The sequence below is a fragment of the Ochotona princeps genome, chromosome 18 (assembly GCF_030435755.1).
Source record: "Ochotona princeps isolate mOchPri1 chromosome 18, mOchPri1.hap1, whole genome shotgun sequence".
NCBI classification, from domain to species: Eukaryota; Metazoa; Chordata; class Mammalia; order Lagomorpha; family Ochotonidae; genus Ochotona; species Ochotona princeps.
The window spans coordinates 16,446,988-16,473,662 of record NC_080849.1 but is presented as its reverse complement, the minus strand read 5'-3'; the positions used below and the strand labels follow the sequence as shown (position 1 = coordinate 16,473,662).

The 26,675-nt window shown below is 43.8% G+C and overlaps 1 protein-coding gene across 1 annotated transcript in view; it reads right to left on the bottom strand.

Moving 5' to 3' along the window:
- The window catches only part of MBD2 (methyl-CpG binding domain protein 2), a 53,133-nt gene that overhangs the window by 10,294 nt on the left and 16,164 nt on the right, over positions 1-26,675 (bottom strand). Inside the window, exons 2-3 of the mRNA XM_058676850.1 lie at positions 24,978-25,137; positions 12,655-12,792 (exon numbers count right to left, since the gene is read on the bottom strand). Coding sequence (XP_058532833.1) covers positions 12,655-12,792; positions 24,978-25,137 — 298 coding nt within the window. The remainder of the gene's footprint in view (positions 1-12,654; positions 12,793-24,977; positions 25,138-26,675) is intronic.

Genomic DNA, 26,675 nt, shown 5'->3' with positions numbered 1-26,675 from the left:
CCGGTCAACTGGACGGAACGAGACGAGCACTACTGAATTATCAGGCCCTTTCCATAAACCTAGCCAGGGCTCCCCACTGCGCTAGGTGCTTCATGCACAGTAACTCACTCAATATTTCCTACAACATTTTGGAGAAGACAGTATTATTCTCCTCTACAAACGTAAAAACAAAACAAAAATGCACACACAAAGAGCCCTGACGCTCCGATAAGTTCAAAGTTGCACAACTAGTCAGTGATGCAGATGGAATCAAGCTCAGGCCAGTGTCGTGAAAATGTCCTGCTCTGCTCTCAACAGCAAGAGCACCGGAAGGACACCCGGGCCTCTGGCTCCGTCCAAGAGCACCAGAAGGACATCCAGGCCTCTGGCTCCGTCCAACAGCACCGGAAGGACACCCGGGCCTCTGGCTCCGTCCAACAGCACCGGAAGGACACCCGGGCCTCTGGCTCCGTCCAAGAGCACCGGAAGGACACCTGGGCCTCTGGCTCCGTCCAACAGCACCGGAAGGGCACTCACACATCTGGCTCCGTCCAAGAGCACCGGAAGGACACCCGGGCCTCTGGCTCCGTCCAAGCACAGGGCTGGCCCCTGGCCTTCACCGGGGCCCAAAGCTGCCTAGAAGTACTTGGTAAGCAAAACTGACATCTAACCTTCACAGTGCAGTACAAAAAAATGGTAGCCCTCTGTTCAGGGGGCCAGCACCGTGGCATAGCACACCAAGCCTCTGTCAGTGGTGCCAGCATCCCAGAGCACCCAGGTTCATGTCCCAGCTGCTCCACCTATGATCCAACCCCCTGCTTATGGCCAGGGAAAGCAGAGGAGCAGGATGGCCGAAGTCAATGGGCCCCTATATACCTATGTTAAAAAAAAAAAATTACAGTATGAGCCCTCTATTCAAAGGGTATTGGGAATTTTAAAGGGTAGACCATGGGGTATTAAGCCAAGAAAGAGATTTTTCTCCGAAGTGCAGGATTCTCTTCTGTGGGTCCTAGCAACCTACAAGTCGTCGTCACAAACCTGGCAATGGCATAACTAGGATGCAGGGCAGGGCAAAGAGGAGAGAAGGCACAGGGCCATGTGTGCAGCAGCACCTAGGGACCTGTGGTGACAGAAGCCCATCCTGTGAGTTCTTTAAGAGCACTGCTGGCTCCAGCCATGCGCATTAAGACAATGCAACAGGACGGCCTTCCTGTCACTCTCTGAAGTGCCCCTGCCAAGGCAGACCACGACTGAGCTGCCCAGGGGGACGAGGGATGCCCAGGCCCGGAGGAAACCACCACCGGGACACTGGGCTACAGAAGGATCAGAATGTGGCTCCTTTTCAAGCTCAGGGTATAAGGTGTGCAGCTTTTAATTAGGATTTCCTGAAGCAGTAATTTTCTTGTTATTTTCAGTTCTCCTGTGTCCATTTTGCGGCATGGTCAGGCCGTGGGAGCAACTCCAAGGGCTCTGCGCGTGCTTCACACGCACAGGGACAACACTCCCACGCTGCGATGAACTAAAATCAAAACATAAAGCACCTCTAACTGGCTATAATGGTCCAGAGAAAAGTTTCCCAATCTGGCATGACTGACACTGTGAGGTGAATGGCAGAATCCTTGCTCTATACTTATGTCATCCTAAAATGCAATCCATTTTGCATAATTATAACCAATAGAAAAATACACTTAAAAACATAGGAGCATGTTGAAATTCACCAATAAAACTAACTTCATTTAAAACTCCTCTTTATATCCGAACTTCTATTTCCCATTCATTTTCAACCCCAGCCTAAAGGGGCCAGGCTCAGCCTATACCCTCCTGGGCCTAGCTCTATGGGAGGCTGTGGCTTAAAGGGGCCAAGCTCAGCCCACACCCTCCTGGGCCTCTCTATGGGGCAGGCCACAGCCTAAAGGGGCCAAGCTCAGCCCACACCTTCCTGGGCCTCTCTATGGGGCAGGCCACAGCCTAAAGGGGCCTGAGCTCAGCCCACACCCTCCTGGGCTCTCTCTATGGGGCAGGCCGCAGCCTAAAGGGGCCTGAGCTCAGCCCACACCTTCCTGGGCTCTCTCTATGGGGCAGGCCACAGCCTAAAGGGGCCTGAGCTCAGCCCACACCTTCCTGGGCTCTCTCTATGGGGCAGGCCGCAGCCTAAAGGGGCCTGAGCTCAGCCCACACCTTCCTGGGCTCTCTATGGGGCAGGCCGCGGCCTAAAGGGGCCAAGCCCAGCCCACACCCTCCTGGGCCTCAATCTGGGAGCAACACCCTGCCACCTACCTTGCTGACAGTCTCCACACTGGTGCCCTCTCCCAGTCTTAGCCCTAGCTCTCTTACTACATCAAAACCTTTAGTCTAATTTCTTCACATTCCATTTACTCTCATCCTTCCAACCCAGTCTCTGCTGCTTGCCAAGGTCAGAAGAGCCTTCCAATTACCAAATACAATTCCTGACTCAAGCCTCCTCTACCTGTTCACTTGTGTTTAAGGACTTCAGCAAGTCTGCTTTTTACAAGGGTTCACAGAGCCTCTGTCCTCTGTATGAATAAGCAACAAAGTACCTAATAGTAATGGTTCATGAAATGATTATAAGCATTTTCCCTTTTTCTAATTAAAAAAAAACCCTACATAAAATATGTGCTTCTTGAAGTGAGACAAAACTGCTGCCAGTTTACAGAGTATCAACGTTGCCTAGGTGATATCAGCATTTTAACACGATTACTTTGCAGTCTTTATCAGGAGCGTGACTCCAGCACCTCAGGCTGCAGCAACAGCCAGCGACACTGCACAGGAGCTTAGAGTCCACACCCGAGTGGGCAGTGGGCAAATGTGTGGTTAAGCAGAGGACACAGGGACAGAAAGCCCAGCTGGCAACGGAGGGTGCTACCTTAGACCAAATCACTTCATGTCTTTGGAGGCCTTTTCACCAGTACACTGGAAATAATAATAAACTATCATGTATACCTCAGAAGATCATTAAAATTGACAAAATGAGAAAGTTATTTGGAAATTTTTATATCAAATTATTCAAATGTTTTCCTAACAGCAGGATTTCATAAACACAGATTTTTAGTCACCTATACAAGGTATTTATTAAATCCAGCAAAAGGGTAAAAAATATTGGTTATATACTTGTAATCGAAAGCAAAATCCAGAAAATATGCACTTTACATACAGTGACTTTCAGAAACTTAAGAATGCAAGATATAGGGTCAGGCTACTTAAGCGATGTTTCTATGCAGAAGGAAATCACTGCTCTATTTCAAAGCAACCTCACACAAAACCAGGGCTGCCCAGCTACAGTCAGCAAAAATAACTTAACTTGAACCCTGTGGTCTGTACAAATCAAAGGTCTTACGAGCTGCCCCTTGATTTTTGTCATAGCGCCTAGAAAGAAGGGCTGGGTAAAAATAAAATTATTATATAAACCATGAAAAAACTTGATTCATGTGGCTGGGCAAACCACGATGTGATGATCTGTTGTTAAGGCAGAACATAAAAATTTGAGCTAACAAGGAGAGAAGCACTAACAAAAGAAAGAAGCAAACTGAGTCAATAAAAACAAAAGTGCAGCTACTGTCTGCTGTACTTCCCTGTCTGAACCTCGCCATGAACACGCTGTAACTCACATCACGGCTGAGTTATACTTGCCGGATCCTGAGCTGACCATGAAAGCAGAGTACCACTCCCCACTGCCTGAGTTCTCACCTGCTACTTTTAAAGTAGAAGGTAGAATAATAATTTTCTTACTGACACACAAGTTCACATAAGACTTCATTATGTCTCAACTACATAAATATCATCAAAAATAAATTTACTAAATATTTTTAAAAAGACTTCATTATGTACTCCCACTACTCTTCATGTATTTGTCATTTGTTACTTGGAACTACTTATTCAACATTTGTTTTCCCTAATGGGTTCAAAGTTCTGGAAAAACAGGGCATGAACAGGGACCTGGGCACGTCCTGCTGTGGCTGCTCATACAACATTCTGTAACATAATCAGCAATATGAGCCCTTGGCTAAATGAACCAGGGATTTAAAGAATCATTCAACTCCAAGCACCATGACACTCACAAATGAAGACTGTCATTACCAGAATACACATCTCTCAGAAAAGCACTCTTGGAACTAGTTTTTAATAGTATACGTTAATTTCTATTTCTACAGTAAGATACTAACAGAAATTCCATCCTTTCAATATTAAGAAATAGAAGTAAACATATACTGCTTAAAATGACACTGAGCAACCACTATAATTAAAATCAAGCTATAAATCCCCTAAACCACTTAAAAACAATCACGTTAATTTACTAGAAAGAATATAAACTATTTATTCAACCTGGCAGAGAAAAAAATTTGATATAATTCAATATTTACTCATAAACAGTATTCTTTTTTATAAGATTTATTTTCTTTTTATCATAAAGTCAGACATACAGAGAGAGGGAGACACAGAGGAAGATCTTCCATCTGATGATTCACTCCCCAAGTGACTGCAACGGCCGGTACTGTGCCGATCCAAAGCCAGGAGCCAGGAGTCTCTTTCGGGTTTCCTAGAAAGAAGGGTCCCAAGGCTTTGGGCCGTCCTCGACTGCTTTCCCAGGCCACAAGCAGGGAACTGGATGGGAAGTGGGGCTGCTGGGATTAGAACCAGCGACCATGAGATCACGGCACATTTTCAAGGCAAGGACTTTAGTCGCTAGGCCACGGCGCCAGGCCCATAAACAGTATTCCTAGTAAATTTTTCAAACTATCAAAAGATATTTACAAATCGAACTAAAATCTACAGCAAATATTTCACCTAATGAAAATATTTTAAAAGTTCCCTGGAGGGCCCGGCGCCATAACCTAGTGGTTAAAGTCCTCGCCTTGCACACACCAGAATACCATATGGACGCCAGTTCTAATCCCGGCAGCTCCACTTGCCATCCAGCTCTCTGCTTGTGGCCTGGGAAAACAGTCGAGGACGGCCCAAGGCATTGGGACCCTGTACCCACGTGGGAGACCTGGAAGAAACTCTGGGCTCCTGGCTTCAGACTGGCGCAGCTCTGGCTGTTGGGGCCACTTGGGGAGTGAATCAACAGACAGATCTTCCTCTGTGTCTCTCCTCCTCTCTATAAATCTGCCTTCCCAATAAAAATAAATAAATCTCAAAAAAAAAAACTGTGTCCTGGAGACGAATAGTGGTGTAGTAAAGTTCCCCCCACTTAAGCCACAACACCAGATTATCGGCTAGCAACAAATGTGTTCAACGGTGTATGGGAAATCCTAGCCAGTGACATAAGACAAGGGAAAAAATCAATAGGCTGATTGCCTAGTGCCTGGAGTTAAACCTCTGTCTGCAGCACCATATCCTGTAGGGGCACCGGTTTAAGTGCTAGCTGTTCTACTTCTGACCCAGCCCCGTTAATGCGCCTGGGAAAGCAGCAGACGACAGCTCAAGTGCTTGAGCCCCAGCGCCCTAGGGAGGCCAAGATGAGCTCCTGGCTCTGGATCAGCCCAGCTCCAGCTGTTGCAGCCAGCTGGAGAATGAACCAATGGATGCAAGATCTCCTTTCTGTCTGTAACTCTGGTTTTCACATAAAAATACATACATAAAAAAGATACAAACAATAAGATTTTATTAGTTAATGACATGTGTTTATGCATAAAGCTCTACAAATTACAGAAGATGTAATCAATGAATTTAGGAAGGCAGCCAAATAATCATTGTACAAAATGTTTCTCGTATTAGCAAACTTAGAAAATACAAATTTCATAAATAAACAGCATCAAAAAAATCCAATATTGTGTCACATCACTAAACTGACTAGTATAAAACATCAGCAGATAATTATGAGATTTACAGGTTAAAGAACACAAACATAAATATTGTCTCCTCTATTTATCTACAGATGTAAATTCAGCAGCTTTTGGAGAAAACTGAGCAAACTGAGTCAAAGCTATCTGTAGAAATGTAAAGAGCCAGAAGAACCTAGAAAAGCATCAACTCCGCAGCAACGCTGCGCATGGGCTCTGCTGGACTTGCTGATTTGATAAAGCTACAGTTAGGAAAGCACAGACAGAAAAGCCAATGAACTAAACAGACAGCCCAGAAACTGACTCACAAACAGATCAAAGAAACAGGACACAGAACTGAAGGTTACTTCTGACATACAAAAACACTTCATCTACGACAAAGGCTACAAAGCAGAGCGGGTGAGGGGATGCCCTTTTCAATAAATGGCTAACCATACGGACAAAAAGCCATATCCTGATCTCATCCACAAACGTCAACTTCAGATGACACAGGTCTAAATGTAATGCAAGCTTTCAGAAGATAAGTTCAGGGAATTTATTGATAACTTTGGAATAAACAAAAGATGCTTTTTTATTATCACAGAGCATACAGATTCATAAAGTATTTCTAGTGCACAGCCCACTTGTGCAACATCACTCAAATCCATATATACAATATTACCAGCACCCCAGAAGCGCCACGTGCTCCCAGCCTCTATCCTACCTCCCAATTTGCTTAAAAGTATGAATTCACATCTATCAAAACACAACCCTGATAGTTTAAAAAAGGTAGGCCACAAACTCAGAGAAAATAGTAAACTTCCTATCAAAAATATATTTTTGAAAAGTTCTATGAAATAAGAAAAAGACAAGCAATCTAACAGAAAGCTGCTTGAAAGGATTTGCACAGGGGCCAGCAATGTGGCGTAGCAGATAAAGCCACATACTACAACCCCAGCATCCCACGTGAGCACTGTCTCATGACCCAGCTGCCCCACTCCAGGAAAACCAGCAGAGGATGGCAGGCCCTCCGGACGCAGCCGCCCAATGAGACGCAGCCGCAGCTTCGGCCTCCAGCGGCACCCTGGCCCAGACCCGACAGCGCGGCCATCTGGAGAGTGAACCAGATGAAGATCTCATCTCTGCCCCTTTCTGCAACTCTTTCAAATAAAACATAAATCCTCAAAAAAAAAAAAAGTATTTCATTAAATGATATCTACATTACAAAAAGGTAAAGACAGCTCAGTATCAATTTCCAAGGAAACACAAACTAAACCTATAACGAAATAATCCTAAACCCGTGCAAGAATACTTACAACTTTGAAAGCTGATGATACTAACAAGGATTTTTTTTTAAGATTTATTTTTTTTATTGGAAAATCAGACATATAGAGAGGAAAAGAGACAAAGAGGAAGACCCTCCGTTAATTCACTCCCCATGCAGATGCAACGGCTGAAGCTGAGCCAATGCGAAGTCAGGAGCCAGGAGCCTCCTCCAGGTCTCCCACACCAGTGCTGAATCCTAAGGCTTTGGGCCGTCCTTGACTACTTTCCCAGGCCACAAGCAGGGAGCTAGAAGGGAAGCGGGGCCTCCGGGATTAGAACTGGCATCCATCTGGGATCCTGGCACATGCAAGACGAGGACTTTAGCCACTAGGTTATGGCACCAGTCCCACTGATAAAGATTTAAAGCCACTATACACTTGTGACAGAAGTGTATAACTTTATAATCCACTCTGGAAAACTGATACTATGTAATAAAACTAAACATACACATTTAACAAGTCCCAGCGATTGCACCCCCTAGATTTAAATGCAAAACTAAAAACAGTACATTCATTGAAGGAATATCATAACAGCCAACAAGAAAGAATCCAAAACAAACAAAATCCATGCAGGGAACAAAAAAACCACCTAACATCAAGTAAACAGAAACATTCTCATAACTAATAAACTCAAGAGTTAAGAACACAGGCCACAGTTGTGAAACTGGAACGGGGCAATTCTGTATTCAAAGACCAAAAGAGATCTACTATAAATCAAAAATACGATCACTAAGTAAAAATTGTAAAGGATTAGGATCAAAAACTCAAGATAACATCCTGGAAAGTAAAAGAACAACAACAAGCAAAAATACAAAAGCAGAAACAGTAACATCCGATGAATAACTCACGACTTCCACAAAAAACAAAAAACAAAAACAGGAAATTTGGAGAGTCCAGGTGGAAAGGAAATTATAAAAGGATACAAGGAAATTTCCCAAAGGACAGGAGTCACTTTTGCAATGTACTGAGTGTCTAGACAGTGAATAAGAAAAAATGCCTAAAATGTACTGTATCATTAAATTTTTTAAAAATCATGAATAAACTAAACACAGTCAGAGATGCGGAAGTCATCTGTGAAGGCAGAGCCATCCGGCAGAGCACGGATGCCCCATCCACACCGCAGCAACACTTCCAACACTCCGGACAAGAATCTTCACTTGGCAGCCCCACACTCAGGCTGCAGCACGACCAGGAGAGACAACCATTTCTGACGTGCAAGTTCCCAAAGGCTCTGACTCGCAGTACATTTTATTAGAAGTTACTAGAGAATGTGTTGCTAATTTTGACAGTATATAAGACAAAGCAAGACAAAAATCTAGGGAAAACACAGGTGAAACCAAAGTCTATAACTAAAGTTTCACAGTAGGCCCCCAAAAAAATCGATCCAGACTGGAAAAGGGAGCTAAGATGATGTCAGGAAAAACCCCAGCAATGCCTTAACTCCAGCATTAGGGAGAGTAATGAAGATATGCTAAGAACGCAAAGCAATAGGAAACAATCTATAACACAGAAAACCTAGAATACAACGAAGATTAAAACAATAGCAACAAAGGATGATGGGAGAAGGGACTGTAACAATAGGGCATTTCTTTGCCCCCATCAGAAAATTTTCAGTCATAACCATGAAAAACCCTGATTACCCAAACTAACCAAACCATGATACAAACACATACAGAGCAAGTGAAGAACTATGGACTCATTTATCACAGGGAGAGTTCAGGAACTAAGACCTACAATTAACAGACAAAACCCAGTAAGTATACTATTGAGAAACATGTAGGCAATTAGAAAGAAAATTACAGGAACTGAGAATAAATGCTTCTGAAAAAGAAAATAAAGACATAAAAAGCTTATGCAGCATATCACTCTCCTATAAAATACTTAAACAATTTGATTTTTTTCCTGGCTATATCCCCGAATTAGATCAAGACAAAAACTTCAAAAAAATGTCACAGATCTCTGCATATAATAGTCACCACATCTTAAAACAGACTGGGGGAAGGGAGGTGTAGTAGCATAGCAGGGTCATTTCCCAGCTGTTTCACTTCCCATCCAGCTCCCTGCTTGTGACCTGGGAAAGCAGTGGAGGATGGCCCAAAGCCTTGGGACTCTGCGCCCACGTGGGAGACCAAGAGGAAATTCCTGGCTCCTGGCTTCGAACTGGTTCAGCTCAGCATTGTCGTCACTTGGGGACTGAACTAGCAGACAGAATCTTTCCCTGTGTTTCCTTCTCTCTTACATTTGCCTTTCTAATAACATAAAATTTTTTTAAAGAATCATGTATTATTTTATATTCTTCAGTAGTCCCATATTTCTCTCCATGACATAATTCTCATAGTCACCTAAATCTAAGTACTTCATACAGGCACAGCAAGGTCAGTCAAGAAAATCTGTCAGGATTTTTATGGCCAGCGTAAAACAAAGTTTATGACTCACGTCACTGCTCCCTGCAAGGCCCTTCACTGACACACTAGCCGTACACCTGTCTTCATCCCACACAACAGCCAGCTGAAGACCTCCAGCTACTCACACTTCTGTGCCTTGAAAGCCACATTTCTCACTCATTTAACTTGCTTCATCTGAATTAACTAATTCAGCAAATATATACTAAGCACTGATAGAGAGTAGAAATAAAAAATAACCAAGATGAAGTTACAATCAAAAAGTAGATAAAGACATAGTAAGGAAAGACCAAGTCCCCAGTCAGGAACCAGGCTCTCTGAACAGAGGAAGCGACACCAAGTTCAGACTCCAGGAACAACCAAGAAACAGCCAACTGAGGGCAAAAAGAAGAGCATGAATTACCATCCGAGTGTGCGAGAACAGAGGTCAGAGAGGAAGACCACAATGTTGTCATTCTTTAACCATGTTCATGTTATTTCAACTACATAGTAAAGCCAGTGGAATGATGATTCCTTCTAGACTGCTGAATTTTGAGAACTGGGACTATGATGAGGCTTTCTGAAAACATCTGGGGTCAGCACAGTGGCAAAGAAAGCTAATCATCCCCCATGGTGCCAGCTTCCCACACGGGCGAGAGCTGGAGCCCAGCTGCTCGCTCCTCGTGCAGCTCCTCGTGTATGGCAGGGAAGGCTGCTGCACCCACATGGGAGAAGCACAACTCCAGGTTCCTGGCTCCAGACTGGCTCAGCTCCAACCACGTGTAGACATCCAGGGAGTGAATCAGTGGATGGAAGATTTCTCTATCTGTCTCACCTTCTCTCTGTAAATCTGCCTTTCCAAAAAATAAATATTGAAAAAACCTATCTCAGAGACTTTAAGTAAGCAATACCGGACCCATCATTTTTGCTCGTGTGTATTTTGCCAATGAGCTCCTGAATAACAATGGTTGCCCTACGTATGTCACATAAATATGATCAAAACCTTTACTAACAAACCTGAATCTGAAATGATAAGCATGACACACCAGGATTTAAAAATATTAATACTGAAAATTGCCTCTTAGCTTTTCTTTCTCTGTCCGACGCACGTCCTACGTTTTGGAATCTTCTAGCTGAGACAGCAGTCACACATTACCTCAACTCTGAGACTGAAGGTACAGAGCGGGCAAGACATCTCCCTCCTTAGTGTATACAAACTCATCCAGCAAAAAGGTGAGCTCACATGAGGGTAAGGCGAAAACCAGCCCAAGCTTCTGAGAATTAAGCCACTAAATATTAACACATCCTCCCTAAGCAGGCCAGTAAGAAGACAAAACCCTCCCAAGATCTGGGTACACTGAGTTTTTTTCTGGGGAGCGAGAAAGAATGAATAATCTCAAAAACTATACCAAAAGAAGGAAAATGTAACCCTATTTTTAACACAGCAAAGAATGCGGTCAAAATCGTTCAAAATTCTAGGTTAGCAATACCTCTACAGCCAGATAATTATCCTAAACATAACTACAATGTTTTTTTAAAATATGTGACTGGATTTGTATAGAAAAACAACTAAGTTATAGTTAAAATGACCAGAATTTGCCAACCAATTGGTTTGCAAACAGAACACTGGGGTTTACAAGCTCCAAGGAGAATGATCTGGCCGAGAGAAGATGAGGACAAATCTAGTCCATCCTGTCTGCTCAGTAAGATGACTCTGCTCAGTGTGCAACAGTGTTACTCAAGGTCACGTTCCACCTGCTTTATCTTTTGGCATTCTGAAGTAAACTCTTACTCATTTGCACACTTTCAAAAATTTTAATCAACAAAAAAATCTTTGTGAGAACACCATTTTTAAATCACCAAAAAGCCAGAGGACAAGCTGTTTCAGATGTCAGATGGCCTCCGAGTGAGCCAAGTTCGGAAGGGCAGAATAGCTTCCCTGAGCTGGCGGGTGACTGCTGCTGGGTACAGTGGTCAAGCAGAAGGGAGAGGCCCACACAGCTGAATGGCCCAAAGATAACCTAGGTGGTGGGAGGGGCCTACAGGCACATGCAGGTACGCATCTTTTATATTGGATGTGACACACTTACATGGCCCCTGTTGAATCTCTTGGGGACCAACAGTAAAGCAAGTTTAGAACTTCAAATCTTGAGACATCTATAGCAAGATGCGGATCCAATGTGGCTCCAAATATCTTCTGTTTTCCTGGCTCACCTGAAGAGGAAAAAACACTACAGAGGATGTGGGAACTGAATCACTTTGTATGTAGTTTCTTCTAGAGCAACTGCTGAAAGTTTTGGCCCAATCCTTTACGAAGTCTGGAGATGAGACACTGAAGGACTAGTGAAACACAAAACTCAAAAGATGGAGGGAGACACCCAAAGGGGATTCTAAGAGAAAAGACAATCGTCCTGGGTCACAGTGTTCCCAGCCCTCAGCGGGCGCAGCAGAGGAAGGGGAGGGGACAATGCACACACTCCCTCCACTCCATCAGCCCAACTGTCACTCAAAACTCACCAAGTACCTCAACTTTTTCGCCAAAATTAGGGAGTGAATCAGCAAGATGACTTCAAGTTCTAAGCGTTTTGTCACATGTTCCTCCCCTGGATATGTGGCATAATTAAGTGTTGGGGAGGCCTTTCAGCTAAGTTTTTTCCTAAGCAAAGATTCTGGCGGAATACAGCTTAAAGCATTAAAGAAAGAGGAAAATAAACTGATTTTATACAAAACTGGAAGTCACAGGACAACATACCATACGAAGTTTATCTAGCTCTGTTTTTCAAAAGGGCAGGGCAGATTTCATGAAATAAAAAAATCAGAATAAAAAAGTTGTTTCCAAGTCAAAGAAAATATCTTTAAATGACACAAAACTGCATCCTTCATTTCTCTATGATATATTATTCCTGGAAAGGTAGGTTTAAAAAAACTAAGTTTAGCAGAACCAAGTCTGTTATGTATTACCACACATAAGTACTAAAAAATATTCCATATTATGACTCGTTCGTTTAATTTATTAATTTTTCCTTAATAGAAGTTCTTAATTTTGTATTCTCCAACACTCACGTTATTGCCTAAAACAAGAAACAATTTTCTTTCCAAATACATTCCACTTTATCCAGAATTTACTCAAAAGATACATTAAAAACAAATGAATAAATAGTGAGGCTAGAGAATGCAACACGCCCTTACCTGCCGCGGCTGCTCGTTCACTCGCTGCGGGTCTGACTTCACCTTATTGTTAGGGTGATTGGTGACTTTGGTTACTGGTTGTTTGAAAATTGACGCTGTCTGTCTAATTGGCAGTGTCGTATTCAAGTCCGGTTTACCCTGCGAGTATAAGTGTCCTTTCATTAATATTACATATAAAAGAAATCACATGAAGCTGTTGTTAATTCAATGTTATTTTATATCAAATTATTCTAAAATTCTCTTTGCATTTTTAAATACCCAAAGTACAACATATGTATTTTTATTATAACACACAAATTTCTCTCATAAAAAATGAAAAACCTTGTACACTTCTAAATGTAAGAAAATTCTCTGCACGAAATTTGTAATTAACCGCAAAATGCTAATGATTTTTAAATGAACAAATATATTTAAGATTGGTTTATTTAAAAGCTAGGAAAACTTCAGGCTTGCAATTCCTCCTACATTCTGAGAATGAAAGACAATATCAACAGAGTTGGGCACTAAGATACACATTCGTGATGAGCAGTCAGGAGACTGAGCTTACATAAAACCACCCACGTTGATCTTCCCTTTTATGTGAAGTGTAACAAGTTGTAACTCCAGAAAACAGAACTCAGCTATGGTGGCCAGCACAGTGGCCTGGCAAGCCAAGCACCTGCGGCACCAGCATTCTCTACAGGTACTAGCTCGTGTCCCAGTGGTCCCACTTCCGATCCAGCTCCCTACTGATGGCCTGGGAGGCAGTAGAGGATGCCCCAGGTCCTTGGGCACCTGTACCCACATGGGAGACCCAGAACAAGCTCCTGGCTTCAGACCAGGATGGTCCAGCCACTATGGCCGTTACGGGTGCAGACAGCAGATGAAAGACTTCTGTGTTCTCCCTCTCCTTCTTTCTCTGTAACTCTGTCCTTCAAATAAAAATAAATAAATCTTAAAAAGAAAAGAAAAATGTGACAAATTAAGAAGCTCAGGTTAAACATACCTAACCCAAAACTCCAAAATACACAACTTTGCCTGAGCGCAGACACAAAACAAGTGGGAAAGCTACCCTGAATACACGAGTGCACTGAGCATACCGCAAGGAAGCGCCCTCAGGCCGTGCGTGTGAGGTGCATATGCAATGTAACAAGTGCCCTACGTCTGGGTCTTACCCCAAAGATCTGATTATGTTTGTGCAAACGTTCTGAAATCCACAACATACACAATCCAGAGCAATCATTCTAGAGAACGGACACTCCATCTGTATTCGCTATTTTTACAACAGATACCACATTTGAAAAGATTTGTTCTATTTTTATTTGAAAGGCGGAGATACAGAGAAAGACAGAGAGGTCTTGGTCCTCTATCTGCTGGTTCACTCCCCAAATGGCAGCAACAACTGCAGCCCACCAGATCCAAAGCCAAGAGCCAAAAGCTTCGTCTGGATCCCCCATGTGGGCACAGTGGCTCATAGCCTGGAGCCATCCTCAATGCTTTCGTAGGCCACAATTAGAGAACTGGGTTAAAGTGGAGCAACCAGGATGCTAACTGATGCCTGTACTGGATGCCAGTGTTATAGGCAGAGGGCTAGCCTGCCACACCAATACATGGTCCAAATATAAACCACATTTAATGCTTCTAAAGATCATACGTAAGACTGAAGTGCCAAAAGCCTTCTAACTCATCAGCTTCAAACAACAAATAAAATGTAAGATATGTTTGAAATAAAAATGTACAGAATTGCTTGTAAGTTCATTTTAACATACTAAGAACCAAAAGGGGGGGCAGAAAAATCAAACTTAAAGCAAATCTGTGTGCTAATTCCGAATCCTTCCCCACAAAACAATGAAAATCATTCTTTCTGAAAAAAAAAAAATACATATTCTCATTTATTTTTGATGTAGAAACATTCTTATATTGGGTTTACAGGATATCTGATGAACCATTATCTTCACTAGCTGTTCTAGAACAGAAATTTCAGTGTCAATTGCCACACTCCGAAAGAAGCAATTCTCAAACCTCAGCCGGCATCAGAAGGGCACAGAGGACTAGGCAGCACAGTGGCCTGGGGCTCAAGGAGCCCAAGCTAGGGCCCAGGAGCAGACATTCTGTTACGGCTTCAGGGTGCCGATGCTGCTGAGCAAGGGATCACACCTGTTGAAGCAATGCTCAAACCAACTAGGAGCAGGTGGACCAAGGCCAACCCCTTCATACATACTGCTCAGCCTTCAGTACCTTCAATAAAAATTAAGCCAGCATCTACTAATCCAGGCTTCAAATAAAACCCAATCTTCAAGCTTCTCTTAAAAACGGAAAGATTATAGACACTGGACTTGATTTGGCAATAGTAAGCCATGAAGGATTAATAGTGGCTGATCATTAGAGGTGTCAGGTTCAGAACATTCCCAATAGCTCACTCTGGCATCACATGTGTGGGCCATCTAGCCACTGAGTTTGTGACTTTTACTTATAGAATATTAGCACGCCGTGCCGGGGTGATAGCCTAGCAGCTCAAGTCCTAGCAGGATCCCATATGGGCACCAGTTCTAATCCCAGTGGCCCCACTTCCCATCCAGCTCCCTGCTTGTGGCCTGGGAAAGCAGTCAAGGATGGCCCAAAGCCTTGGGACCCTGCACCCGCATGGGAGACTCGGAGGAGCTCCTGGCTCCTGATCAGTTAGTTCCGGCCACTGTGTCCACTTGGGGAGTGAACTGGCGGAAGGAAGGCCTTCCTCTGTCTTCCCTCCTCTCTGAATATCTGACTTTCCAATAAAAATACAAGAAAGTTTGTTTTAAAAAAATGTATCAGCATGCTTAGATGTGGGAGATCACCTGCGTGGCCAATGTGGGAGGCCAAAGGCAGGTGGAACACCACGTCCCTGGGAGAAGCCCGACAATGGTCTTGGCTCACCGAGACCTCAAACTGGCCTGATCATTGGTCTGCATCCCAGCTCTCTTCTCTGCCTTGGACAAGCTGTGCCGGGACATCCTGGAGAAGCAGCTATGAGAAGCTGGTGCGCTCCCACATTGCCTGCCAGCCACACGTGGTGCGTGTGACCTTCAGCTAACCCAAAGACACACGTGGTAAACCTGACCTGCAGCATTCCTGTCAGGCATGCATGTTGTACGTGACCTGCTACATGACTGGAGGGTCCAGAGACAGACATGCCTTCTAGCCAATTACACAGTCTGTTGGGTGGCAGGATTGTCAAGAGATGCCCTTCTGCCCTTAACTAACCCTTTCTTTAATTTAAGTTTGTGCTTGTTTTACAATAAATGGACATGCTCAGTCAGACGGCCTCTGGTGGTCCGGGCCGCTGAATACCGTCGCCTCACCCCCTCACAGTGGTCATGGGGGCCTGCTGGACAGGAAACCCCCCGAGACCTAGATAGGTAGGCAACATAATATACTGATGTGACAACTGTCACAATCAGTGTTCTTTGGATTCAATTTCAAACATACCATCACCCTTTCTCCAACATTCAAAGCTCTTATTTATTGAGGTCTTCATTTGTGGAAACTGAAATTAAGTTTATTTGCGCAACATTTTTTAAATTAATTGCTTCTTCAGAACATATTTTTCAATGAATTTTTGAAGTCATCCTGAACTGTATGTACTAGTTTGGGCTTTTTTTTTTTTTAAGATTTTTTTCTTCTTTGAAGGGCACAATGACAAACGGGGTTCCCTCCTCATCTGGGAATGAATACCCAGAGCACTGGTTTGTGTCCCAGCTGCTTCGCTTCTAGTCCAGCTTCCTGCTAATGCACCTGAAAAGACAGCAGGCGATGGTCAGCGTGCTGGGCTCCCATCTCCCGTGTGGCAAAGCCAGGACCCAGGGACTGCAGCCACGTCTCCCTACTGAGTGACAAGAGTGCAGCACGCTGGCTGTCACCCACTGTCTCCCAAAGCATCAGCAGAAAGCTGGCCTGGAAGTGAAGCAGCCAGGACTCCAACCAGGACTGTGACGGAGGATGCCAACGTTACAGATGGCACTTCCCTTACCGCCAAGGTGCTGGTGCCACCACTGGGCACTCCCGCCATTACTTCTTCTCAAGTTTCTCCTGACATGTCTGCTTACCTTCATCAAACAGATGGGTCTGAAATAACTATTTCTCAAGCATTTAGCTTTACCTTTATGAATTTTCAAAAACATAACTCAGAAATGTGCAAATATGACAGGCTACAAGTAAGCCAGCTAAGAGGCCATTTCTAGGCCAAAAGAGGTCCAGTAGGGTCCATTTTTTTTTTAAAAGATTTATTCATTTTATTACAGCCAGATATACACAGAGGAGGAGAGACAGAGAGGAAGATCTTCCGTCCGATGATTCACTCCCCAAGTGAGCTGCAACAGGCCGATGCGCGCCGATCCGATGCCCGGAACCTGGAACCTCTTCCGGGTCTCCCACGTGGGTGCAGGGTCCCAATGCATTGGGCATTGGGCCGTCCTCGAGTGCTTTCCCAGGCCACAAGCAGGGAGCTGGATGGGAAGTGGAGCTGCCGGGATTAGAACCGGCGCCCATATGGGATCCCGGGGTGTTCAGGGCGAGGACTTTAGCTAGGCCACGACGCCGGGCCCAGGGTCCATTTTTTATAATGGTTAATTCTGTTACACACAAGGTTTGGACAGCTCTGATTTCTGATCCCTGGAACCCTAAATGAAATGACCTGGTCCATAAAGTAGTCAAGAGTCAATTCTAAACAAGTTCAACACAGAAATGCTATGGAGAATTCTATTCTGTCATTAATTATTTGTCACCAAATTAGCACTGTCTTAGATTTTCATGTTTTTATTTTTTAATCAATGACAATATGCTCTGCTTGCATTAGAACACAGGTAGCATCCATAAAAACAAAAGTGTATTACAACCTCCTGATTGAGAAAACACATTTAAACCTATGAGAGTCTCACTGCTACAAAGGGCTCCCAGAGGCAGCAAGTGCTATCCTAAGGCTACACTGAAGGCAGGGAATATGTAAAATTAGCACTGCTACAATAGTAAGACTGATAATTTTGCATTAACTTTTGTGTGTAATAAAAAATTAGAAGAGTTGCTTAAATTATCAATCAATCCCTTTAACTTCTACCATGTAAGGAGACAGTTTATTCCTAAGTAGCAGACATCAGCCAGATACATTCACTCTGCGCATGCCCCATCACTTTTTCTCTCATGCCATTAACTCGTGTCATCTAGTGACTCCAGTTATTCCTGAGTGGCACAGAGCAAGACAACATTCAGAATGTGCTCCGTAATGCGTCCAGGCTCACTTTTGTGCTGTTTTCCTTTCTTAAAGATTTCACTCATTTGAAAGAGTTACAGTGGCATAGAGAGGGAGAGGGAGAGAGAGTCTGTTCTCTTGGCTGGCCCACTCCAAAGCTCTGTGTTTCCCACGTGGGTGGAAGGGCCCAAAGACTTGCAGGAAGCTGGATGGGAGACAGAGCAGTTGGGACTCCAGGTACTCACACACACAGTGGTCTAACTCACTTCCTCACAACTCTGCCCTAAGGAGCTGGCACTGTAGTGCAGCAAGTTATGCAGCTGCCTGAAACACTAGTAGGCCATACGGGCACCAGTCTGAGTTTCCATTGCTCCATTTCAGTTTAGGGTTACCATGCCTGGGAAAGCATAGGATGACCCAGGAACCTGGGCCCTTATGTCCACCTGGAAGATGAAGACACGGCCCCCAGCTCCCGGCGCCAGCCGGCCCGGGCCCACTGCTGAGGCCGCTCTGGAAGGGAAACACTGCATGGAAGACACCTATCTCTCTTATTTCTATAACTCTGCTTTTGCAAATACATAAATCTTTTAAACAAACCAAAAAAATGCCCCCAAATATTTTTCTCCTCTTTAAATGGCCTAAAAGCCCCAAGACACGAGCTTTTAAAAATTAAGTTTGCATTCCAAAACAGTATTGGGCAAAGCTGAGTAATCTGTAAAGCTGGACTAACTGGTTTTCCCAGAAACTGTCGCAAAAACAATAAATTTTATTGCACATTCCCCCAAGGACGGCCAGAGTCACTATTAACTCATGCCCCGTTGACAACTTAGTTTATACAGGTTTTCCACCACTACCTCATAAAACAGTAAAGAAATATCATATCCTACTGAAATCTCGAAGATGAACACAAAAACTGCATAGCTAAAACATCGTAGGAATAAGCAATTTTTTAAGACAAGGCAGCCGTACAGATTTTGTGCCCAATCATCTCTAGTTAAAAGAGGACTCACTCCTGATGCAATGAAGCATGAACCCAGTTCACCCAAAAAACACAGAGACTACAAAGCTACTTCAAGTTTACAGGTGACTGGTGACTGTAATAGAATTTCTTTGGATGAAAACTAATCATTTTGGGCCTGGCGTCGTGGCCTAGCGGCTAAAGTCCTCGCCTTGAAAGCCCCGGATCCCATATGGGCGCCGGTTCTAATCTCGGCAGCTCCACTTCCCATCCAGCTCCCTGCTTGTGGCCTGGGAAAGCACTCGAGGACGGCCCAATGCATTGGGACACTGCACCCACGTGGGAGACCTGGAAGAGGTTCCTGGTTCCCGGCCTCGGATCGGCGCGCATTGGCCTGTTGCGGCTCACTTGGGGAGTGAATCATCGGATGGAAGATCTTCCTCTCTGTCTCTCCTCCTCTGTGTATATCTGGATGTAATAAAATGAATAAATCTTTAAAAAAAAAAAAACTAATCATTTTGCCAACTCACATTCTATTTTCTAAAAATGAAATGTCTTGGGCCCGGTGCGATAGTGTAGTGGTTAAAGTCCTCACCTTGAAAGCGCCAGCATCCCATATGGGCACCGGTTCTAATCTCGGCGGCCCCGCTTCCCATCCAGCTCCCTGCTTGTGGCCTGGGAAAGCAGTCAAGTACGGCCCAAAGCCTTGGGACCCTGCACCCGCGTGGGAGACCCAGAAGAGCTCCTGGCTCCTGGCTTTGGATTGGCTCAGCTCCAGCCATTGCGGCTGCTTGGGGAGTGAACCATCGGACGGAAGATCTTTCTCTCCGTCTCTCCTCCTCTCTGTGTATCTGCCTTTATGACAAATAAATAATAAAACTTTAAAAACAGAAACATCTTTTTTATCTATTTTTTTTAATTTTTTTTTTACAATCTTGACATAATTAGGGTAAAAAGGTTCAAGCACTACAGGAAGATGGGCAAGACAAGTAGTTCCGTATTGTTTCCTTAATATATCTGATATAAAAGGGAATTTTAAGGGAGAAGCCCCACCCAGTCTCCCACCCACCCCAGGTCCCGAATGTGGGGCATGCTCTGACGGCAGTGTTCAAGTGGTTTTGACAGTTCAACAGTTCTGAATTGCTGCCACTCTCACCACTCCAAGCACGATCAGGTCGTTGAAGAATCAAGAAACATCTTTTAAAACAGAATTATTCTTGTTACTGTCTGTTTCTATTCTCAGTGAGCAGCGTAAAGCTATTAGGTAAACTATTAACATATGAAATGAGTAACTAACCACAATACACACTATGTATTTTCATAGCTGAAAAATGAAACCTAGCAAGCTTAAGTCCGGCTAGCACACTTTATAAAAATCCCCTACATAGTTTAACAGTTTTTAAATTTACTATACATTGTACTAAGGAAAGTATATGCTTTCTTTTTTTAAGATTTATTTTTATTGGAATGTCAGATATTCAGATAGAAGGAGAGACAGAGGAAGGCCTTCTGTCCACTGATTCACTCCCCAAGTGGCCGCCACAGCCAGAACCGACCGATCCGAAGCCAGGAGCCAGGAGCTTCTTGCAGGCCTCCTGCATGGAATATCATCTGTGAACTAATGATTCCTTAGATGGTACCTCCTTCTGGATTTTGATAGATAGGTACTTAAAACTTCACATATTCAAACCTGAATTGATTTCATCTACTCACTGTAAATACTTCCCCTAGGGTTATCTCAGTAACTACCACCCAATCCACACACTCAATCTCAAAACCAAGGCCTTACCACTGAGTCTTCTATGCCCTGCTTCACTGGCCTATCAAATCCATTTTCAAGAGAATCTGCCCATTTCCAGAATGTGACGTAAACAGACTTTTTCTAGAATAATATAAGCAACCACCGGCTATACCTACAATGTCACGATACTCTTAAAGAATGGAAGAAAGGACTTCTGACTGTTGCTAAAGGACTATACTACTGTAATAGTACGGGGGAAACACTGGAGGGAAGAGGAGTGGGCTGGCTGAGAGGGGGATCCCTGAGCCTATCCAACCGCATCATGGAAACAACCAACCAACCTTGGATATTCGATAACTCTATAAACACGCAGCCACAGTGTCGGGCTTCAGACCAAGGCTGACTGCCTTTGTGATGTGAAGAAGCTGCAACTGAGCTACACCTTTTCTTAGAGTTGTAGAAAGACAGGTTTTTTTTTTTTTTTTTGGTCCTTTTTAAAAATTTATTTTCTTATTCCATGACACAGTTCCATAGGCTCTGGGACACAGGCCTGTCGTAGCACTCACAGACCACTCAAGCAGCTCACCAGCTTAACTGCAGCCTATCTTACTTCTATAATTTTTGTTCTTCAAGATAATAAACTTCTATATTTTATTTAAGACACCCCTACATTTCCATTACTAGCGATCTAAGAAAAATCCCAACCAATACTAGAACTATTTGTGGAAGTCATCTACCATGTAATGTCAAATATTCATGTAATTAGGGTGATTTAAGATTATTTTAGAAACAGAAATTTTAAAATAACAGCAAACTACCAAAGAGTTCAACTACACATATTTAAAAATTGCGACCAACAGTGCAAAATGAGCACATAATATACTAAGCAATATATCCTTCTTGATTTATCAAGGCTTTTTATTAGATTCTTCACCTTTTTGAAAAAGTTAAACATGAAAGGGTTCCTAATAATAAAACTTCACGTAGCAAAAAAAAATACATACATATACACACACATATAAAATCAGAAAACATTGTACACAATTCCAACATTCCAGAGGTCTTCCCTGAGGACTGTCCATGGACTCTCAGTTTCAAAACGTCCTTGCCTCTCTCTAGTGTTTCTTCCTAGCTGGCCGGTTTCATATTTAAAGAAAAACACAGTGACAACGTGTTCCTGGACCACCCGTTCTCTTCTGAACACTGTCCGCTCTCTTCCACCCCATTCAAGTTTCTTACAGAGAAACAAAGGGTAGAAATGTGCACGTGGATATTTGCAGTTCCACACGCTCATACACTCCAGAACACACAGTCATTAACACTATCTTCTACAGAGAACTGGGCTGAGGAAGAGCAGAGGGAGGTGCTCTTGTTAAGTATTCTTTTCAGTACGTGTACAAACTATATGATCAAACAATAAATTATAACGTTTTACCTTTTAGAAGAGCAAGCGCATTTTGTTTCTACATTCCCAGAGGTTTTCTGCCATTCTAAAGCAGGCCACCTGACCCTTCCCACCCCCGGAACTAGCTACATAAAGTGCCCAGGCTGTTTTCTGATGGATATACAGAGCTTCTCCTAGCCTTGATTTAATACCTTTTTTCTAGGTTTTTACATCCCACACTATTGATCCTCCTGTCCCTTTCTGTGAGATTTTTCTTACTCTTCCAAGATCCTATTTCCAGGACAAGCCTTGTGGCACAGCACACTAAGCTGCCTGTGACAGTGACACCCTACCTGGGCAACAGCTGGAACCCCACCGCTCAGCTCCCTCCGTCTCCCTCTTTCTACCACTCTGCTTTTCAAATAAGTAATAATTCTTTCAGCATTTTAAAAAATTCAGAAGCATGACAGAAATACAGTTGTAAAAAGAAATCAAAACTTTGCTCTGTGACTACTCAATTAAAATCAGATACAAAAATAAGGCTATGTCCAAAACATTCACATACAAAGCTTGAGAAACCAACGAACTGAATCTCCAAGATGATGTATGGTATACCTCTTTATGCAGGAGACATTTGTTACTAATACAAACTGCAATAAGGAATGTATTAAATCAACTGTGAAACAATGATCATTAAATACTTACCCCATGCCAGGCTTTAGGGAACACGAAACACAAGCAAAACCAAGGGACTGCCCTCCTGGAGCTGAGTCCCACTGCAGCAGGCACAAACCCCCCAGCCAAGCATCGGGAAGCTGCAGGCAGGGAGGGACCGGCCTGGGGGGCGCCGGGCAAGCTTCCCTGGATGCACTGAGGAGGAGCTCACCGGGTCAGGGGAAGGGGCAAGCGCATTCCAAGCACAGCAAACAGCACATGAGCAAGCAGACTCCTGCAAGGGCATGCGACGGTGCAGGGCGATGGGCGGTCCAGCGCAGCTAGAGCAGGAAGGTGCACACACACTAAAGAGATGAACCAGGTGTCGGCTTTTAATGAACCAGAAACGTCAGGTCAACTTGCACATCACAATTAATGTAGTTAAACGGCTAAATGGTAAAAAAATACGGTCATCTGAAAGCAGTCTATTCACTTTATACAGGTAACTTCCTTGTGATAAAAAGTTCTCAAAAAGCAGTTTTAGAAATATACATCTCAGAAACAGTGCAGCGGCGTGGCATGCCAGGCCTCCACCTGCGGGCCGGCATCCAGGTGGCTGCCAGTTCAGATCCCGGCTGCTCCACTTTCCATGAGCTCAGTTCCATCTAGCCATTTGGGAAGTGAGCCGGCAGATGGAGGATCTCTATGTGCCTTTCCAAAAAAGAACAAAAAAATTACATATACACACACACAGTCATGACTCATGGTAACCTGAGCTCTCCTCTGCCATTATCTCGTTATTACCTCTCTGTGAACTATCACTTCAACTAACCAGTTAAGCAGCGCAGAGGTAATTCAGCCTTCCCTTCCTACTGTGCCTCACTACACAGGGAAGCTGCAGTGCCCATATGGAAATCAATGCAAGATACTGATGTGAGCACACAAGGCATTCTGACCTCCAAGCCTATTTTTAGAAATTAAACCACTGTGTGGTATTGTGGGTTAGCCCTCTATCTGCGATACTAGCGACCCATTTGAGTATCAATTAGCTACCTGGCTGCTCCACTTCCAATCCAGCTCCCTGCTAATTCTCCTAGGTATGCAACAAAAGATGGCCCAAGCGCTTGAGGGCCCCAGCACGCATGTGGGGGACTCAGAGAAAGCTCGTGGCTCATGACTTTGACACGGCACTGCCCTAGCCCTTGCAGCCCTTTGGGGACTGAACAAGAAATGAAACGTATCTCTCTCTTTCTCTCTCTCTGTGTAACTCTCCTTAGCAAATAAATCAATCTTCAAAAAATATACTGCAGAAATTAAACCACTATGAAACAAACTATTAAGCTGAATTCAAAATAAAAACAAGCCTGAAGCAGAGATCTCAGACCCTTCAGAAAAAAACAAAGCAAGCAAGCTAAGCTTTCTATACTGGCCACCAGGTAGCGCTGTTCATCAGGGTTGCTTTGGTGCTCAGGGAAGTGACCAGGTAAGAGGTATGGGCCAAGGGCCCAATGCTTTAACTAGATATTTGCATATGAAACCCATTTACTCTTCACATTAAGGCTAAGAGAAAATTTTATTACCTTACTTTTTTAAAGATGAAAAACCTGAGGTGGTCAGAGGTTCAGTTACCCATTAGCTCTGTGTAATAAGCAGGGCTACTTCCCCAAAACCCTTCCCACTCCAGGAACTGCCTCCAGGCTCCTAACAGGGATGCAGCACTCCCGGGGAAGCGTGTACCACAGTCCTCGCCCAGGAAAAGCGAAGGCCGCGTCTCCAGCAACGCGCTTCCCACTGTCAAGGGGCACAACAGCGGTGGCAGCAAGCACACATGCAGACTGCTGGAATCCAGAGGAAGAACTTGCTTATCTATGTCTAGCTGTCCTTAGCAGAAAAGATGCTTTAATACAATTAAATTAGCATCAAATTCAATGCTAATTTAATTCAATAAAATGAAGAGCTAACAAAAAAATCTTAAAGCACAGCATTAAAAAGAAAATATTACACTTCAAGAGTCACTGGACTCAACATTATCAAAAGCCAACACATGACTTTCCTTAAATTCTGAAAATTAGTTAAAAGACAATGTATATGGTGAAGATACTTGCCAAATTAAAATAATGTCTTTTCCTGGGCAACAGAAATACTTAAGAAAAACTAAAGTGTACCATTAACACTGGCACACAGCCCCGGTGGGTCGGAATGTCAATGTGTTGGCCTTTCTGTATTACATGTGAACAGCTTTTCTGACTGCACACCAGGTTCCCTCTGTTGCAGAGTGTCAAACACAAGATGCACCAGACTAGCAATTCCAAAGGCTGTGCGGGGCAAGCGGGCATTCCACGGCAACACAGACACTGTCCAGAGGCCAGTCGGGAAGTCAACCCACCTTGTTCTGATTGAGAGGATCATTTCGCAGTCTTTGTTTGTTCTTCTGTAATTTACTAGGCATCATCTTTCCAGTTCTGAAATCGAAACTGCTGAGGTCCACAGTGTTCCCCAGGTACCTCGCCAACTGAGGCTTGCTTCTGAACTTCTTACCACTGGGACTACAAGAAAGACAAGGTGAATGGCACAAATGGTAGTCAGAGCTAGCCTACATCACTACCTAACTGGCTTCACGCCTTGCTTTCCCCAGTTATTACAACAACAAACTTCTTCCGTGTGTGCATTTTTAAAAGTTCTCAAGTCTCCAATGAATTCCCTGGCTCCTCTGAAAGAGGCGGTATGTCACCTAGGTCGCAGGGGCCTCCCTGCGGCCAGCCCCGCAGCACGTCACAGAAGTCACACAGATCACAATGCTGAGACGACCCGGCTGCTCCAGCCCTTCTTTCCAACTGACTGCTGAAAAGCTCTTCCTGCAATCATCAAACATACGTAATCCAGGGATAATCACAACTTCAGAGTAAATCCATACACAATCACTAAGCTAATTTGGGTTCACAACATTTATCACAGAAATTAATTCTTTCATTGTGACAATATTAAAATGCTCCCTAAGAACTCTTACTTTAAAAAAGCAAATAGAATGTCCCAAAGTCTCACATAATAACACACCTAAGCTGAAAGTGCCAGAACAGTCAACGTGATGTCACCAGGAGGAAATGGCATCATTTGAGCATGCCTCTCCAAGAAGCCAACATACCATGTTTGGAACTTTACCTGGTACCCAATGACCACAATGCAACAAAAATATAACTCAACCAGAAGACAGAAAAAGCTGGAAAACCAAGCAATAAAATGTTCCTTTGGAACAATAAAAATCCCCCTGGGTAAATCACAGTAAATACCCCACAAATACCCAAAGAAGCACTCTGCCATCAGGGGTAGGAAGAGAGCTGAAGATATCACCAACATTCCTCTTCCACTATTACGTGACTTAAACACTCCTAACGCAGCACTTAGTACAACAGAATTCGGCAGATGGAGAGAACATCCAGTTAGCACCAGCACGTAACCCAGCAAACCAGACAAGAACAAAACACGCAAGAGGAAAGAACAGGGTACACAAGATGACATGGAGCTGCCTCAGACAACTTGTGGAAAAATGTAATGAAAAGATGTTTGTTTTGGTATAATGTAAACTGAAATTGAGGCACTGGTCCTTTTGTAAATATACATTTCCTGTGAACTTTTAAGATACTTGTATAGCAAACTTCAAATCCAATGCCAATGTGCATTTTTAAATACACTCAGTATCACAACACACTAAGACACTTCGAGCACTGGCCTAAACCTGAGTCAGCCCTGCCCACCATCACTGCATGGCCAAACCCGATCTGGACAGCCCACCTCTGTTCATGACAGTCCCTGCCACCTCGGCCCGAGAAGTGCAACCCAGGAGGCCACACCACAATCCTCCAACTGAACAGTAAAACAAGTAGCTTCCATTCGGAGAACCAATGTTTTGATTAATTCAATGCTAATTTAAAAGTGGTATTGCAAAAAATTCTAGAATCTGAACTGGGAAATATCTCCAAGGTGGGGCCAGCACCAGGCCTCAGCCACGCCTGGTTTCCACCTGCAGCACCAGCATCCCCTGTGTGTACCCAATTCACGTGCCAGCTGTTCCACCTCTGATCCACCT